The 17,641-nt window shown below is 53.3% G+C and overlaps 1 protein-coding gene across 1 annotated transcript; it reads right to left on the reverse strand.

Annotated features, from left to right (window-relative positions):
* Positions 1-876: 876 nt before the first annotated feature.
* LOC125341508 (basic proline-rich protein-like) lies at positions 877-16,075 on the reverse strand. Its single transcript, XM_048333558.1, has 8 exons — positions 16,071-16,075; positions 14,298-14,486; positions 9,833-9,918; positions 9,490-9,735; positions 9,199-9,361; positions 4,387-4,528; positions 3,523-3,707; positions 877-937 (listed from the first exon to the last, which is right to left on the reverse strand). The coding sequence occupies exons 1-8, from the start codon at positions 16,073-16,075 to the stop codon at positions 877-879; spliced, it is 1,077 nt and encodes a 358-aa protein (XP_048189515.1).
* Positions 16,076-17,641: the final 1,566 nt, after the last annotated feature.

Genomic DNA, 17,641 nt, shown 5'->3' on the forward strand with positions numbered 1-17,641 from the left:
TTTATTTTTTGTTGGTCCTGGGGCTTGAACTCTGGGCCTGGGTGCTGTCCCTGAGCTCTTCAGCTCAATGCTAGTGCTATGCCACTTGAGCCACAGCACCACTTCTGGTTTTCTGGTGCTTAATTGGAGATAAGAGTCTCATGGACTTTCCCTGCCTGGGCTGGCTTTGAACTGTGATCCTCAGATCTCAGCCTCCTGAGTAGCTAGGATTACACGGACACCTGGCTCTGAAATCTCCCTTTTATTTGCATTCTTAACTGGTTTTTAATAATCTTGTTGTATCAAAAGTCAAATGACATAGATACATCAGAAAAGTGTTTACTATCATGCCACTTTTTCTTAAATGTGCTTCCTTCACATCAGAGAGAATTTTCATTTCCTCTTGCTTTCAATTTCATCTTCCCTGAATTTAATTTCCAAGAAACTTTCTTATTTTCTCTAACAACCACAGAGCATTTCCAGCTGTTTTTCCCTAAGCAAAGAGCTCTCAGTCTTGACAATCGCGCTCTCCCTCCTTCTTCCTCTTTGTCCGCCCCCTCCCACCCCGCCATGGTCTATTATCATGGGCAAAATTCCCCCCGCATTGCTATCTGCTGGCCATGATGCTTTGCTCCACCGTAGAGAGAGAATTGTGAGGTGAAGACCAATGCCATGCTTATATATTTAGTAGCAGCTCTATTACAAATATTTTGAATCCCACAAAATGTGCAGATTTGCTATTTCAACAACCATAAAGACCTGCTTGACTCACAGAGCCTTTAATGAGCAAACGTGCCTGGAATGCTGACGGACGCCATTTGGCTGTAGCGTTCCCTACACTTGTTTTGGGCAAAGTTTGTAAACTTAGGCTCTGAAGTTATTTTTCATCTGTGCTTGCTACGTGTAGTCCGTCCACCTCATTTGGAAGCGAGCCTTACGCCTCATCCACACGACGTATCTGTGAAGACAGGAGGGAACAAGAACCAGGAAACGAGGACTCGAGCAAAGCAGGCAGCGGAAGAGGCAGACAAGGAAGGCCAAAGCCTGTTGAGACTCTGGAAAGGAGAGCATCCTCCGCAGACACCTGCTCTCATGGAAGGCCTCAGCACCCCTAGAGGCGTGAGAACAGAACCTGCCCCCCCCCCCCAGCCCTCCTCCCTGCCGGACCCCCGGCTGGTGACTGTGTTCCTCTACGGGACAAGAGGAACTCGGCCAATGTGATTACGATCTGGATATTTAGATAGGAGACAGGAGGGAGGCGGGAGAACCAGAATGAGACGGGCAGAGGCTGGGTGGGCACACAAGCCGAGGCGTGGGGGGAAGCTGGAGCTGCTCCTGGCGTCCCGCTGTGCGGCTGTTGGTGACTCAGGCTGTAGGTCCCGGCTGTTCATGGCCGCTGCTCTGGGGCCGTCGGGGCTGATTAAGATGATGGAATGACTTGCAGAAGAGTCCACGCAGTTACAGATGCTTGGTCGGCAGGCATGTGGAAATTTACAGTGAGGAAAAACTCACCCCCAGGTTTTCTTTGGCTCGGGGAATAAGCCAAGTAAAGGCTTTCTCCTCGTCTTACAACCTATTTCTCTGCAACACTGAGGTCTCTCCTTCTCTTTTCTTATCTGAGATTCTAATTCTTGGACGTATCTTTGAAGAATGAGGAAAAGGGAAGAATCACAAAGGCACGGATTTTACCCGAAGCTCCTGAAATGCATTGTTTATCAAAGCGGATAAAGGTGTCATTAACATTTTCTTGTTTTAAGGAAAACATTTTTATTTGTAACTAAGAAGAATACACTTGCTGGTTGATGGCTCTGTCGCCATGGAGACATAGAATTGTTTTTTTTTTTTTTAAGGAAAATGTTATAATATATTAACTTTATTATTATTTTTTAAGATCATCTCACCCAACCTACCTTTTCCCTTCAGGTGCGGCACCGCGGAAGAGCCTGACTCAGCCCTCGGCGGCGCGCAGGGACGTCGGGGGGGGGGGTGAGCCACGGGTCCCTTTGTCTCACGACTGCTGTGGATTGGCCAGATGTACGCTGTGCTTTTAACTTGTTTGGATGCTGGCAGTGGAGCCCAGCCAGGGTCGGGGTGCGCGCGAGGGGAATGTTCTGCCCTCGCCGCGGGGCACCCCTCCTTCGAACGTGGCCTCCCCACACCAAGGGCCGCGGAGGAGAGGGCTCCGGTACGTGTGCGGAGACCCGCGGACTCTGCAGACGCTTCGCAAAGCACACTGCATGGCGGGAACACTCAGACGTGAAAGGGACGTCACTTGGGACGGCTTTTAGGTAACGTCTTAGTCCAAAGTAGCTACTGTAACCAGGTGCCTTAGACTGGGTACTCTCTAGGCAACAGAGATTGACTGCTCGTAGTTCTGGAGGCTGAGAATGAAAGATCAAGACACGGCAGAGAAGTTATGAAAATAGCCCAAACGCTCTACCTATGATGAATGGGTCAAGGATACACACACACACACACACACACACACACACACACCGGAAACACACACACACACACACACACACACACACACACACACACACACACACACACCCCAGAATTTTATCCATTAGGAAGAATAGTATGTCATTTGCAGGGACATAGATGAGCCCAGAAAAATGGATGCTGAATGAACTAAGATAAAGGGCTGGCCCATGTTTACGCTTGTATGGGAAAGTTAACTCTAACATATAAACATAGGAAAACACACACAGGGCCATGTGCATATGTGTTCAATCAAACTGCCTAGAACAGGTGGCGTTGGAATGGATGAGGCGTCAGGGAGAATCGAGACGGGGTGAATAAGCGGCGTGGTGTGCCGCAATGGGCACGTTGAGTTGAAACCCCTTTGCACAACTACTTAAAGATAAGAGAGAAGATGGAAGAAAGGGAGTCTCCTGAGAGGGTGTTCACGGCAGTGTTGCTGAGCCGGTTATTCCCGGGGCTCCGGCTGGCTGTGAGGGGGAGCCGGCCCCGGCCTGGCATGAGCTCGGGCTGGAAGGCAGGCAGGCTTGGGGCTTGGTTCTTCCTCTGCTTCTGACTACGATGGCAGCCTGGACAAGCTGACCAAATCTCTGTAAGCCTTAAGGTCATCATCTGGAGGGTGGAGTCAGTACTTCCGACGTCACAGTGAGGGTGCTGTGTTGGTAAGGTGCTGAGTGCTTGGTGGACGGTGGCCATCACGCTTGGAGCTCCTGAGATGTGTAGGCTTCGCTCCCGGTGCTTTGAATGGAAGAGGAGAGCCTTCTCCCTCAGCCTGGGGTTCCCGGAGCTTCTGAGTCCCTCACGGCAGCCCCCCAGGAGCCTCGACCCTTCCTGCAGCTCTCCTGGAGGTCGGTGAAACACCACCACATTTCACTTCAGCGCCAACGTGAAGTTGCGTTCTCCTACCTCAGCGCGCTTCTCTTTTATGGACTCAGCCATCGGCTCCCAGGCTCGGTGCCAACCCCGGGGAGGCGATGGGAGGAACGCAGACCCGGCCTCTCGGCGGAGGGTAGAGGCCGTGCCCGGCCACGGGGGTGGAAGGAAACAGAGGCGTGGCACCGGAGGGCGGAGCGCAGGGCGGGGTGAGAGCCGTCGGCAGGAGGACTCGACCCCCTGTAACCCGGGGAGACCTGTGAGCTGGTTGGGGGTGGGGGTTTGTTCAGGGCGGCGGAGCCCTGGGGGGCCGGGCCCGGGCTGGGCTGTGGGAACCCGGCCCTTGGAGGGATGGAGAGACGTCCCGACAGCTGCAGGCGGACAGACGTAGGACGAACGCGGGATGTGGGGGGGAGGGGTGGGGGATGGGGGGGCGGAGGGGTGGGGGGGGGAGGTAGCCGCCCCCGCTCGGTGCTTTGACTTGCTCATGAGCGTGTGGTGGGTGTCAGCCAAGTATCCCCACAACCGGCTGTGGAGAGCACTGAGCAAGTGAATGCTTGAAATTATAGGGGAACAACAGGCAGGATAATCACCAGCTTGTGGCCATTTCCACGGTGCCCCGTAATCTTTGCATCAGGTGTCTTGTCTGCTTTGTAAGTGTTAAAATAAATAAAATCTCCAAACTCCTATCTGGGATGGATTTTCAATTTCTCCCATTACAACGGGCGGTAAAATGGATGTCTTACTCCGTCCCCGCGTTTGACAGTCAGGGCTGACCGCCGGGCTGGAGCGAGCGGCTCGGAGATGCGGTCAGTCACAGATCTCTGGCAGATGTGCAAACGTGGCGCGCTAGTGACTTGTCACATCATCTTACCTCTCCGTCTCTTCCCGATTGCGTTTTTTTTTTTTTTTAAAGTAACGCGGTTTATTTTCACGCGTAGCTTAAACCCGAATTAATCTTAGGTTGCGAACCCCGCAGAAGCTGCACAGGATCTTGTGAAACAAAGGCAAGCGACTCCCCCAAAGTCTGAATGAAACCCAGAGCCAAACTCGGACGGAGAGCACGCTCACGGGCCCCGGCGGCTCCGGCGCTGCGGGGGCGACGCCCGCGGACCCGTCCTCGAGGCTCTGGGCCTCGGGCAGGTCTGGGGCGGCCCGGGCCCTCGGGCTGCTTTGCCTTTGCTGCGTGTCTCTGGAGTGATGGAAAGGGTCCTGGGGCGTGTCAGCCCGCGCTGGGGTAACGAGCGCGAGGCGGCCCGGGCGGGGGAGCAGCCCTCCCCAGCCAGGCGGCCCTTCCTCCCCGTGCGCGGCTGGGAGTCCGGGCCGCGGTCGGCGTCCGGCTCCCGGCTCGCTGGAGAAGGAAGCCCTGGCTCGCCGCCCTCTCCGCCCGCCAGCGCCTCCCTCTCGAGATGCGGGCTGCGCGCCCTGCGCCTGGTTGTTTTGGCTCCATCTGTCTTTCATCTTCCCTCCCTCCCTCTCTCAAGGCTGCCTTGCACACATTCCTCACGTGTGCAATCCACTGACGCGTGCTTCCCTGACCTTCCTCCCTCCACGTCCCCCCTTTTCTCTTCGTTATATAACTAGGCTCGGCAAATAGCCTGCCCGGGTGCGAGCTATTATGTAAGTAGAGACCTCAGCCTGCGGAGGAGGCTGGCGGTGGCGGGGGAGGATTGAGGGGCAGCCTTCGGGGAGGGGCTGGGGCGGCCCGGGGAGGAGGGACCAGCGCGGGGGTCGTGTGCAGGTGCAGAGACAGCATCGAAGACCCCGAGGTCTGGGGTTGTGGCCTGCTGTGTGCCCCCAAATTCAGCCTTGTCTCAGCCCCCCCACCCCAGTCCCACTTGAAGCTTGCAGGGAGGACTTGGCCTGCAGTGGGCACCCCCTCTGTGTCCTCTCGACGAGGCGTCTGCCATGAGGGCGGGGGGGGGTCCTTGGGGACCGGTGGATGCGTTGGGGTGACAGGCAGGGTGCCGGAGAGGGCGTCCGGCTCCACCATCTTTCCCTCCCGGCTGCCCGAGGGCCAGCTGGGCTCGTTCCCCCGGGTGCTGCAGGTGCCCGGGGCTGGGCACGGACGGGGCTTCCCCACAGGAGGCAGAGGGGCAGCGAGGAAAAGGGCAGCAGGTTCCTGCGGCTCCTTCATCAGAAAATTGATTTCCTCTAAGGAGGTCAGAGGTCAACTGCTTTAAAAGACCCATCTCCCGGCTGGGCTCCAGGCGAGGGCTGCACGGAGAAGTCTCCGGAGAAGATTCGGGCGGCAGGCGAGGAAAGGGTGGGCGGCCAGGACTTTTCACTGACTTTCCTGGGACCTTGGGTTCAGCGGATCCGTGTGGGGTCGCCGGTGGGCGTGGACCCCAGGCGAAGGCCGGTGCAGATTGCTCCTGGGCTTCCGGTGAGGGGTGAGAGGGCAGATCAAAGGCTTCTCTGCAGATCATCATTATCTCTGCATTCGGGGGAAAATGGACAAACGAGTCGCTAAGCCCACGGTCCGAGCACCGGTCACCCTGGAAGGATGGCTGTGAGCCGCTTCTCCACACGCTTCCTCAGGGGACGGACGCGGGCTGGTCTTCCGGTCTTCCTGCCGGGAGACAGACCAGGCCCATCGATTTCCCCAAGCCACCGCTCTGGGCTGTGGTGCCGACACTGGCTTCTCTCAGCCCGAGCCAGGAAGATAGATGGCTTGTTTGTGTGATTGCCGGAGTGAGTCTCTCGTGGCCTCTTCATTTTCCACCTTCTTTCTCTTCCAAACACACTTCTTACCCCTGGCCAACTCCTGAGATACAGTTAATCTAGAAAGCAAGAGACCAAAATGGGAGAGAAAAACAAAGCCCAGACTCTTAGAAGCGAAACTTCCAGTGCTGGAAAACAAACGCATCAAAGGTTGTGGTATTTCAGTGGGGTTTGGAAAAGGCCAACGTATTCATTTATATGTATATTTTAAAAATTCCAAGTCTTTCCTGCGTTTAACTTCCAGAATAAGGACTTACTCATTAGAAGAAGGTTCAAGGTCTTGATTACAGAATGGTCTCTGATGTGCTTTCCAAGTGGGATTGTTCACTCCAGATATTTTTTTTTTTCCCCTGAGCTAGCTGGAGAAGAGGCAATACGCAGGGGCCAGTTCAAAGGCAGGTCGTTGTATGACAGATCAGACGTTGTTACGTCCCTTCCTGGTGATGGGTGGACGCTACCTGCTTCCCCTCGGGAGGAAGGTGGCGTTTTGTGAAGGCTTTTATACACTCCCATCTTTCCCCTGGTCTTCTAAGATGGTTATGCACTTAGCCCTTCCATTTTATGGCCAGACAAACACCTGAGAATCTTGTTTCATCTGGTAGGTAGAAGAATACGAAGGCCATTTTAGTGGGGCAGTCTCTTATTCTAAAACCTGTTCTTTGCCAGTTGTTTACTATTTGTTAAATTGTGAGGAACAACGGAGATCATAAACAATTAAAATCGTTGCAAGTCAACGTACATGAGCATAGCTCATCATTCCAACATATTTATTTTCGACCAATCCTTAATATTCCTTTCTTTGAAAGAGAAAATGTTCCATATTTTTTGCTAGTTCACTGGTGATTGGTACCTAGAGGTATAAATTATGTGCCAGATTCTAATTACAGCCAAGAATATCCCCAACATCGGGTGGCCGTTACCGTGTTGTATCGTCGGTTTGTGAAAAGTAGACAACGGCAATCCCAATTATCTCCAGAAATGACGTAAAAACGGTACTGGTTTCCTACAGCTGCCTTTACAAACTCAGTGGCTTAATGCACCAAAGCGTTATTGCGGTTCCGGGGGCCTGACGTTCACAATGGTCTGAGAGACCGGAGAGGTCTGCTCCTGCCCCGGGACTGGGAGGGGGCTGGCTTCTAGGGACGCTCTGGTTCCCTGGGTGGAGGTCTTCCGTGCTGAGCTCCAGCAAGGCCTCATGCTACGCTGTCGTGAGACAGTTGGGACACTTCTCGTCTCAAGTCCTGCACGGCACCCATCGCCAGGTCTCTCGCCTAACCGCATCTGCGACCCTCCTTCCCCGTGCACGGTCACACGCCTGTGGGAGTCCCGCACGCAGACACATCAGGGTTGGGGGTGCCATGTTGCCTGTTAGAGACGCAGAGGGAACAGCAGACGAGAACATCACTTTTGTAAGCAAGCAACAGGAATGCTCCTTTGGAGAAGTGTTTCCCCCCCTTCCTTTGTTGTTTTCAATTCCACACAGGCTTGAAAATGGCAAAAACATTAATTGGATTTTTGTTCAACTTTGATTCATGATTTATTTCATGAGTGTGGAAAGTACGATAGCTTGGGAGTATGGAAAATTTACTTCCTAATGTTTTAAAGGTCGAATGGAAGAGAGAACCCGTTTCAAATGCAAGTTGCTACATGGAGGAGCCATTTAAGGAGAGAGGGTAAGAGTGTGGATTGTAAATGGACGCGGGCAGATTCAGATGGAGGGGAGCCTACTGAGGCCACAGGGGACTCAGGAAAATTCAGAGCCTGCCTTTGGGAGAACCCATGGAGATAGATATATATGTATATATATATATATATATATATGTCTATCTATCTATCTATCTATCTATATCTTCATCGAAACAATGCTTCTGTTTTGTCATTAGCTTTGCAGTTAGCTTCTCTTCACATCTACATATAGACACCAAAACCCAATCTCTGGATGACGCTGTGCCCTGGGTCTGTTTTGGTGTGAGCGGGACGTCACTCCCCTTGCTGTGATGTGTCGGGATTCGTAATCAAGTGAAAGGATGCTCTGGAATATTTGAGTTCTTTTCCAGAACAAACAGTCGGACACAGTCCAAGTGCCCCTCATCAGGAAACAGCAGAGCTCTTTTTCTCATGTCGTCTGGGCTTGGAGACCTTCCTCAGAAGTGGCATTTCTAGATTTTCCCATGGCCTGCTCTTGCGGTGGGGCAGGCTGGGGGCAGATTTCTTCCCAAGGTGGTTTCCCTGGAAACTCCCTTCCCTTCCCTTCCCTTCCTCCCCTTCTCTTCCCTCCCTCCCCTCCCCTCCCTCCTCCCCTCCCCTCCCTCCTCCCTCCCCTCCCTCCTCCCCTCCCCTCCCCTCCCCTCCCCTCTCCTCCCCTCCCCTCCCCTCCCCTCCCCTCCCCTCCCCTCCCCTCCCCTTCTCTTTTCATCCACTCCCTCTTTTCTGTTTGCTTTATTCATGTCTTTCTCTTCCAGGATAAAAGGCTAACTGTGGAACGGCCTCATCTCGTGCCAGTTTCTCTGGAATAAGTTATTTTGTGCTTCTCACGACTGGCGCTTTCTGGAGGGATGGCTTTGCAGTAACAAGCACCATTAGAAATGATTGTCAGGGGCTGGGAATATGGCCTAGTGGCAAGAGTGCCTGCCTCGTATACATGAGGCCCTGGGTTCGATTCCCCAGCACCACATATACAGAAAATGGCCAGAAGTGGCGCTGTGGCTCAAGTGGCAGAGTGCTAGCCTTGAGCAAAAAGAAGCCAGGGACAGTGCTCAGGCCCTGAGACCAAGGCCCAGGACTGGCCAAAAAAAAAAAAAAAAAAAAAGATTGTCAGTCACCATCAATGGCATTTACGATTTTGTTGGTGATTACCATTATTTATTAGCTGGAGGGAGTCTTGCGTTACCCGATAATATCCTTTTGAGTTTTTAGAAAGCCCAGTAAAAGTATTAATCAGCACATGCTTTTTTATTATTCTATGGATTTGATAATATTTGGGAATTCTTTTCCCTTTCCTTTTTATTTTATTTTTTTTAGTATGGTCTGAGCCCGCGACTCCAACTCAGTACCTGCTGCTTTCGACGGTGCTTTCTTGTGATAGCGTCTTCTCCGAGCAGCTTGGGAAGAAGCCTTCGGCGAGCGCAGTGTGATCACCTGCGTTGCTGCTCCCAGGGCTTGCGGTTTTCGGGCTTGTTCCCCGCACACAGGTTGAAGGGTGATCTGAACTCAAACGCGCCCGCCGGGGAGCGGAGCGTCGCAGGCCCGGCATCGATCTCCTCCAGCGGGGGCGCTCCGTGAATGTCTCCCCCGTGAGATTCTAAAGGTTACACGAAATAGGCCTGATTCCTCAGCATTCTCCGCGGGGGGATCGCTTAATTTATAAGCAAAACGGGGGCGGGGGTGAGTGGGGAGGGAGGGGGGGTGGGGAGGGAGAAATCGAGGTACCGGGACGGCTTGTTTCGTAGTCAGCGCCCAGCTCGCGCTGTTGATTAGCGTGTGAACCCCGTGATCCGGACGAGGGGCTGTGCAGGGGGGAAGCTTGGAGGACGGAGGGGCTGCCCTGTGGAGGGTGGGAAGGACGGAAGGACATCCGGGCGGCGGAGACGCTCGCGCCCTCCTGCGCGCCCGCCGTTCCCTCGCCAGGGGGCAGCGTTGCACTTCGGTTGGGAGAGGATCCCGCGGCCGGGAGCCCTTTAAAGGGAAATAGAGCGACTGCGTGAACAAAGGGAAGAGCCAGAACCTCAGCAAGAGCCCCGAAAGCCAGCCACGCCGAGCCCGGAGCCCGCACCGCCTCTGGGAGGGCGTGCCATCGTTTCTCTCGGTATCGCAGCAGGAAGGCTCTCCGGGGCGTAGTCGATCAGTGCAGTCGCAGGCCTAGGGGTGGCGGGAAATGCGGCCAGGTGACTTCTCACGTCTCAGCTCACCGTGGCCTCCTTGCCGACCGGCACCTGCCCCTCCGATCGGCGTCTTCGAAGGTGGGGACGGAGGGGCTGTGCTGCCGGGCATGTGGCGGAGTCGAGTGGAGGGAGAGAGACCTCGGAGGGAACGCTTTCTCCGGTTCCCACCCGAGGTGAAGCCGGGCTCGCAGATCTCACCCCCTGGGCCAGGCCCCGGGAGATGATCGTTACGCCTATGCACCCTCATACACACACACTCTTACACCAGCCAAGCCAGGATTTTTTTTGCAGGAAGCGTCACAGAATACATACAGGCTAAAATAGTGCATAATAGCAACTGCCTAATAGTGCATGATAGCAAGTCCATATTATTAGTAGGGAAAGTGTGGACGAGTCAAACACAAATCCAGCTACTGACTTTAGAATGTAGGTTCCCCTTGGGGGGGGGGTGTGTGCCAGTGGCTCACTCCTGTAATCCTAGCTACTCACTAGGCTGAGATTCCAGGATCTGGTCCAAAACCAGACAGATGAATCAGAGAGATTCTTATCTCCAATTAGCCAGAAGTAGGCCGGACGTAGAGTTGCGGCTCAAGTGGTGGAACACTAGCCTTGAGTGAAAACAAGCTAAGCCAAGCAAGAGCAGAGGCTGTACGTTCAAGCACCAGTCCTAGAAAACAACAACAACCACCCCAAATGAACAAACAGAAACAGTATGTAGAATGTAGGTTCCATCAGTGGAGGAATCTTATTTCATTGCGTACGGGCAAACACTCAGGGGATGTGGTGCGCGGTGCCTTCGTTAGCGCGGAAGGTTCTCAGTGGAGGCCGTCGGGTGGGTGAAGGAACTTCAGTCTCTGTGCTGCGATCAGCACCCTTCGCGCACCTTGGCTTTGGGCTTGCGCAATGGCCGATGGGAGTCAGGCGAGGCTCGGTACACTCTCCTGGCTCCCTCCCTTGTCTTAGTCGCTGTGTGGTTATTTATTTTTTCCTGTCTCGGCCTGTGCAATCCCAGCAACTGAGAGTTTCAGAATGGAAAGTTCTAAACCACCCAACAGATTTGTTTCTCTGATCCTTGCACATCAATTCACATGTAATTTTTGGTGCTAACTCTGTCATTTTGTGGGGAAGTTTTCATAATAACCAGATTTGACGTTTCCTGTCTATTACTGCTCTTCTACAGAGACGTTTTCTTCCCCCTATTTTCTCTTCTTTTTCTTTCTTTCTTTCTTTCTTTGCAAGAAAGAGTCAGGTTGGGAAACTTGATGTTGAAGAGAAGCAGAAGTATGAGCAGGGCCGGAGAACAGGCACTGGGAAGATGAATGACCCTCGTTGGAATCTGGCTTGACTGGCGAAGGTGAGACCGTTCAATTATGTAATCCTCGGCGGTGCTGTTGGCACCCCAGGTCTTGGGTACTAGCACAGCCTCCCTCGCTGGTTAATTTGTAGGAGGAATCACTCTCCAACTGATGTTCCCAGGTGAACCCTCAGGCAGAGGGAGGAGAACCACCATCTGGGAAGGCCATGCTTCTCTGCATTGTTTGAAGCTGTGTGTGTGGGGTGTGTGTGTGTGTGTGTGTGATGTATGTGTGGTGTGTGATGTGTTAGTGGTTTGTGGTGTGTAGTATGTATGTGTATGGTGTGTGTATGGTGAGTGTGGTCTGTATATGATGTGTGGGTGGTGTGTAGTGTATGTGATGTATGTGTGGTGTGTGGTATATGTTGTGGAATGTGTTAGTGGTGTGTGTGGTGTGTGTATGTGTATGTGTGTGGTATGTGTGTGGTGTGTGTGGTGAGTGTGTGTGTGTGTGTAGTGATATGTGTGTGTTGTTGGTGTGGGTGTGTAGTGTATGTGGTGTGTATGTGATGTGTGTAGTGTGTATGTAGTGTGTGTGATGTGTGTGGTTTGTGGTGTGTAGTATGTATGTGTATGGTGTGTGTGTATGGTGTGTGTGGTCTGTATATGATGTGTGTGTGGTGTGTGGTATATGGTGTGTGGAATGTGTTAGTGGTGGTGTGTGGTGTGTAGTGATGTGTGTAGTGCATGTGTGTGGTGTGGTATGTAGTGTGTAGTGATGTGTGTGGTGTAGTATGTAGTGATGTGTGTGTGGTGTGTGGTGAGTGTGTGTAGTGATGTGTGTGTGTGGTGTGTGTGGTGTGTAGTGATGTATGTGGTGTGTGTAGTGTGTGGTGTGTAGTGATGTGTGTGTGTGTGTGGTGATGTGTGTAGTGGTGTGTAGTGATGTGTGTAGTGTGTGATGTGTAGTGGTGTGTAGTGATGTGTGTGTAGTGATGTGTGTGTGTAGTGCGTGTGTGGTGTAGTGTGTGGTGTGTAGTGATGTGTGTGTAGTGATGTGTGTGTGTAGTGTGTGTATAGTGTGTGTAGTGATGTGTGTGTATAGTGTGTGTGTAGTGATGTGTGTGTAGTGTGTGTGTAGTGTGTGTAGTGATGTGTGTAGTGGTGTGTAGTGATGTGTGTAGTGTGTGTGTAGTGATGTGTGTGTGTAGTGATGTGTGTGTGTAGTGATGTGTGTGTAGTGTGTGTGTAGTGTGTGTAGTGATGTGTGTGTAGTGTGTGTGTAGTGATGTGTGTAGTGTGTGTAGTGATGTGTGTGTAGTGTGTGTGTAGTGTGTGTGTAGTGATGTGTGTGTAGTGTGTGTGTAGTGATGTGTGTGTAGTGTGTGTGTAGTGATGTGTATAGTGTGTGTAGTGATGTGTGTGTAGTGTGTGTGTAGTGTGTGTGTAGTGATGTGTGTGTAGTGTGTGTGTAGTGATGTGTGTGTAGTGTGTGTGTAGTGATGTGTGTGTAGTGTGTGTAGTGATGTGTTTTGTGTGTGTAGTGATGTGTGTGTAGTGATGTGTGTGTGTAGTGATGTGTGTGTGTGGTGTGTGTGATGTGTGTAGTGGTGTGTAGTGATGTGTGTAGTGTGTGATGTGTAGTGGTGTGTAGTGATGTGTGTGTAGTGATGTGTGTGTGTAGTGCGTGTGTGGTGTAGTGTGTGGTGTGTAGTGATGTGTGTGTAGTGATGTGTGTGTGTAGTGTGTGTATAGTGTGCTGTAGTGATGTGTGTGTATAGTGTGTGTGTAGTGATGTGTGTGTAGTGTGTGTGTAGTGTGTGTAGTGATGTGTGTAGTGGTGTGTAGTGATGTGTGTAGTGTGTGTGTAGTGATGTGTGTGTGTAGTGAGTGTGTGTGTGTAGTGATGTGTGTGTAGTGTGTGTGTAGTGTGTGTAGTGATGTGTGTGTAGTGTGTGTGTAGTGATGTGTGTCGTGTGTGTAGTGATGTGTGTGTAGTGTGTGTGTAGTGTGTGTGTAGTGATGTGTGTGTAGTGTGGTGTAGTGATGTGTGTGTAGTGTGTGTGTAGTGATGTGTATAGTGTGTGTAGTGATGTGTGTGTAGTGTGTGTGTAGTGTGTGTGTAGTGATGTGTGTGTAGTGTGTGTGTAGTGATGTGTGTGTAGTGTGTGTGTAGTGATGTGTGTGTAGTGTGTGTAGTGATGTGTGTTGTGTGTGTGTAGTGATGTGTGTGTGTAGTGATGTGTGTGTGTAGTGATGTGTGTGTGTAGTGTATGTGTGTAGTGATGAGTGTGTGGTGTGTGTGGTGTGTAGTATGTATGTGTATGTGGTGTGTGTGGTGTGTGTAGTGATGTGATGTGTGTAGTGGTGTGTAGTGATGTGTGTGTGTAGTGTCTGTGTGTAGTGATGTGTGTGTAGTGATGGTATGTAGTGATGTGTGTAGTGATGTGTGTGTAGTGATGTGTGTATAGTGTGTGTGTGTGCGTGTGTGTGTGTGTGTCTCCAGCGCTCAGGGTGGAAGCTTGCTGCCCGGCTCCCGCGTCTTCCGGCTCGGGTGGGCTGGGCTCTGGCATGGCGGAGGCGCTTTCTTTCCCTCACACGGGGTCCTTCTGGCTGTCTGCGGAAGCCGCGAGTCGGAGCGCATGGTTAGACTGGAACGTTCTAGAACTGCGGTGGGCCGGTGTGCGATCGCAGAGACGTTCTACGTGTGTCCCCCCTCCTCCCCCCCCCGCAGGCCGTGCTGTTTGTGCGGGGTCTGCGTGGCGGCCCTGCGAGCCCTCGTCCCGCTGTCCCGCCCGGGCCCGAGGCGGGGACGGAGTGGGGTAAGCCCCGCACGTCCTGCCCGCCAGCCTGGCGGTCGGATGCTCGGCCCGGCGGAGGAGGTCACACCCGTCCGTCCCGAGGGGACCGGTGGACAGCTTGTCTGTCAGAGACGAGCCGTGGGAAGAACCGTCCTGTTCCCTCGCCGCGCCCCAGGCGCTGAACAACACCGACAGCGAGGAGACAAGACTGAGCCCGCCAAGCCGGCCGCGGGGTCCCGTGGTTGGCGCCGGCCGGTTGACCTGAGCCGCCCCGCGGGGCTCCCGGAGTGGCGGGAGCAGCAGCCCGTCTGCTGGGGCACAAGCAGGCGCCCAGAGCCTGGCGGCTCACACCCTTCAAAGATGTCTCCGGAAGGGCAGCTCACAGAGGGTTCTCGGGGGGGAAGCTCGGTCCGCGAGGAGCCCGTGGACCGCATGACTTGGGGCCGGATCCTTGGGCGGAATGGAATTGGAGAAGAACACAGGCTGGGGATGAACCACGAGCTGGGGCGTGGCAGGGAGGCATCCCGGGGCCTGGGGGGGGGGGGGGAAGGAAGAAGAAGAGAAGCAAAGAGGAGGCGCAGCGAGGTGGCCTGGCAAAGCCGGGGGAGGGGGAGAGGGGCATGAAGAGGCACAAAGAGCAGCTACGGCGTTCCCCGCGCTTCTCTCTGCAAAGGGGGTTATTTGGTGGCGGGTCACTAGACACAGTGATGTCCCTCCTCTGGGTTGAACCGTGATTTCATGAACAAAAACCGGCCAACCCACCCTGCCTGTCCACGCCGCTCTCTCCGGATGATCCTTTATTTTTAAAAAAGGAGGACTTTTTCAAATACAAGGTTGGCACCCTCAGATCTCCTGGAGAAGCATTCAATAGCGACAGGCAGTGATGTGCTTCTCCTAACCAGCCACGGTCCCAGAGCAGCCCTTTCCCCGTCTTGTCTGCAGAGGAAGAAAACCCGATTGCCCTGCAGTTGCAAGGACGGCTTTCTACCAGGGAGCCTCTCACTGGGATGGGCTCTAGAACCTTCTGGGAAAGCTCTTTCAGAATAAAGTAGCCTGGGCTCCAGCACGCAGACATTCGGATTCTCAGCTGAAGTCAGTGTCTCTGAAAGAAGCCCAGGCTGGGGAATTTTGGAAATGGGGAAGAGCGGTAGAATGTGAATATCTAGGGGCACAGAGGATGCGATCGTTGAGCCTATGCTAGTTAAAACCGATTTCTATGGAATCGCTTTCACTTACTCGATTGTAATGAAAGCAAGGAAGCCAGAATTTCTTTACTCACATCATGCTGTTGGTTAGTAACATTTTCCTTTTCACACAGTTATTACAGAGAGAACAAACTTCAAAACTAGATGCACATCGTGGGTTGGTTTCCAGAGTTCGGTTCCGTCTGTCTGTGACACAGGTGTACACGCTGTCTTCAGTGACCGCGATTCTTCAACGAGAGAGGCTTTGCAAGCTGAGTGTTCTGTGCCCGTGGCCAGCCTGTCGGGGTGTCTCTCTTCCTATCTAGCAGAGAATTGTTTCCGTGCCTTGTGTTCTTAGGTATAAGTCCTCCCGCCAGCCATAACTGGGGTGAAGCGGCTGGTTGGGGTTCGCAAGCTCTGGTGTCCTTTAGCAGCTCCGCAGCTTGTTCCTGCGGGTGTTGTCAGCAAGAGCCATTTCCGTGGGGAGGTCGCGCGGCCCGCGGACCAACCTGGCAGTTAAATAGACAGGAGAGAGGTGGAAGAACAGCAGAATTTTCTGGAATGGCACGGGTACCATGATTTCAAAGATCGCCGCGCCACGGTTTCGACTGAACGTTGTCCTTGACCCTTCCCGGACAGCCTAGGAGATGGAGCGTCTAACCTCGTGTGGGGATTCCAGCGTGTGGCTCGCACGGACAGGCCATCTTGCCTGTCACGAGGGAAGAAGCGCTTCCCTCGGTGAAGACCCTGTTAGGAGCGCGGCACGGTGTGCCGGGGCTGCGCTGGCGGAAGCCGCCCGCCCCCCCTCCCCGTGCTCCAGCGGTGAGAGAACCCACGCGGTGGCACCCACCCCATCGCCGACCCGCCCCTTGCAGGGTGTCATCGAAAGGACGTGCTTGTCCCATTTTGGGGGGAGGAGGGATCCTGGGATCCCCAGATATTGCTGGGGGATTATGTTGGTAGTCGTTATTGTTCAGGAGTTTTCCTAAGACTTCGGCCCTCCCACGAGGAATCGATCTTATGAACGTCTGGAGATTTGTCTCCTTCTAGCAGTTGGATCGGAGAGACTTTGCCCAGGACTTGTTTGCGAACTGTCGCGTGTTTGGGTAAATTTAAACCTCACCCTTTCTTTGTCTTCTTTTCTTTTCTTTTTTTTTTTTTTTTGACAGAGATTATTAACAAGAAGAAATAAGCAGTGTTGTTTCTCGAGGGAGTGCCAGTCGTAGTTCTATCACAGAGGCAACGATTCCTTCTAGAAAGCAGTGGCTCTGCTTCTCTTGTTTTGTTGTCCTGCTCCGGGGTAGAGAGTATGTTTGTTGTTTTCCTCTAAAAAGAGACGGGAATAGACTCACGCCCGCCCTCCCGGCAAAGTTCCGTGCAAGTTTCCCGACCTCTGCGTCAACACTGACCACGCGGCTGGCTGTGTCACGGAGATTTCCACGCAAAGCCGGCGCCTCGGGCCTCGCGTGGCGTGCTCCGTGGAGGGGACGGGGCGTCTGGCACGCGCGTCATCGCCACTTCCCGGCTGCCCGTTGCTCAGCGTGGAGCTGCCGCGTCCGCCTTCGCGTCTGTTCTGGGGGTGGGGGGGTCAGGGGTGCGCGCCGTGCGGCGGCGTCTGTCCCTGCTCCCTTCGGAGGCCGTCACGGAGCCGTCGTCACGCGTGTAGTGACGGAGAGCACCCGAGCCTGCGTCCCGGGACCTTAGCGTCACTCACTTTCTTTTTGCCTCTTTTCTTTTTTGTTGTCTTCCACTCCTGTTTTCTTGCTCACGGTGGTTCTGGGAAGAAAGCAGGACAGCTCCCATTTCCGGAGGGCTAGCATTGACCCCTCACAGACGCTAGGACCTCACTGTCGCCGGAACACCGCCGTCGGGAGGGCGGGGGCACAACAGAGGTGCTGAGCCTTGCCACCAACTTCTGGGCTCTGGAACATTCTAAGAGCCCTTAGTGATTCTCCCGCTCCTTCCTTCCCTCCCTTCCCCTTCTTTTTCTCCTCCTCCTCCTCCTCCCCTTCTTCCTCCTCCCCTTGCTCCTCCTCCTCCTCTTTCTTCTCCTCCTCCCCTTCCTCCTCCTCCTTCTCCTCTTCCTCCTCCTCCTCCTCCTCTTCCTCCTCCTCCTCCTCCTCCTCCTCCCACCCTTCCCCCCTCCTTTAGTCTGATCTGCACAATAACTCCACACCTCTAGCTGCCTTGATTGTGGCATGAAGTTACGGTTGCTGTAGACACGCGAGCTCTGCTCTGCACCCAAGGTCTCCCCCTCATTGTTCAATGGACGCCGCACTGTCACTTTTGAGACTTGGTTTTTTTTTTTTTTTTTTTTTTTTTTTTTTTGCATGCTTAGGAAAATCTGAACTTAGAATCTGGTATTTTGAGGTTTAGATCTCGGAAATCTACTGATTTTAGCAGTTCTAAATATATTAGGAA

The sequence above is a fragment of the Perognathus longimembris genome, chromosome 24, assembly GCF_023159225.1.
Source record: "Perognathus longimembris pacificus isolate PPM17 chromosome 24, ASM2315922v1, whole genome shotgun sequence".
NCBI classification, from domain to species: Eukaryota; Metazoa; Chordata; class Mammalia; order Rodentia; family Heteromyidae; genus Perognathus; species Perognathus longimembris.

Coding starts and splice junctions, on each gene's coding strand:
- LOC125341508 (XM_048333558.1), bottom strand. Junction 9,919..14,297: donor AGCCCCGCGGGGCGGCTCAG/GTCAACCGGCCG, acceptor CGCCACCCCTAG/GCCTGCGACTGCACTGATCG. Junction 938..3,522: donor GCCCTGCGCTCCGCCCTCCG/GTGCCACGCCTC, acceptor CTGTCTTCACAG/ATACGTCGTGTGGATGAGGC.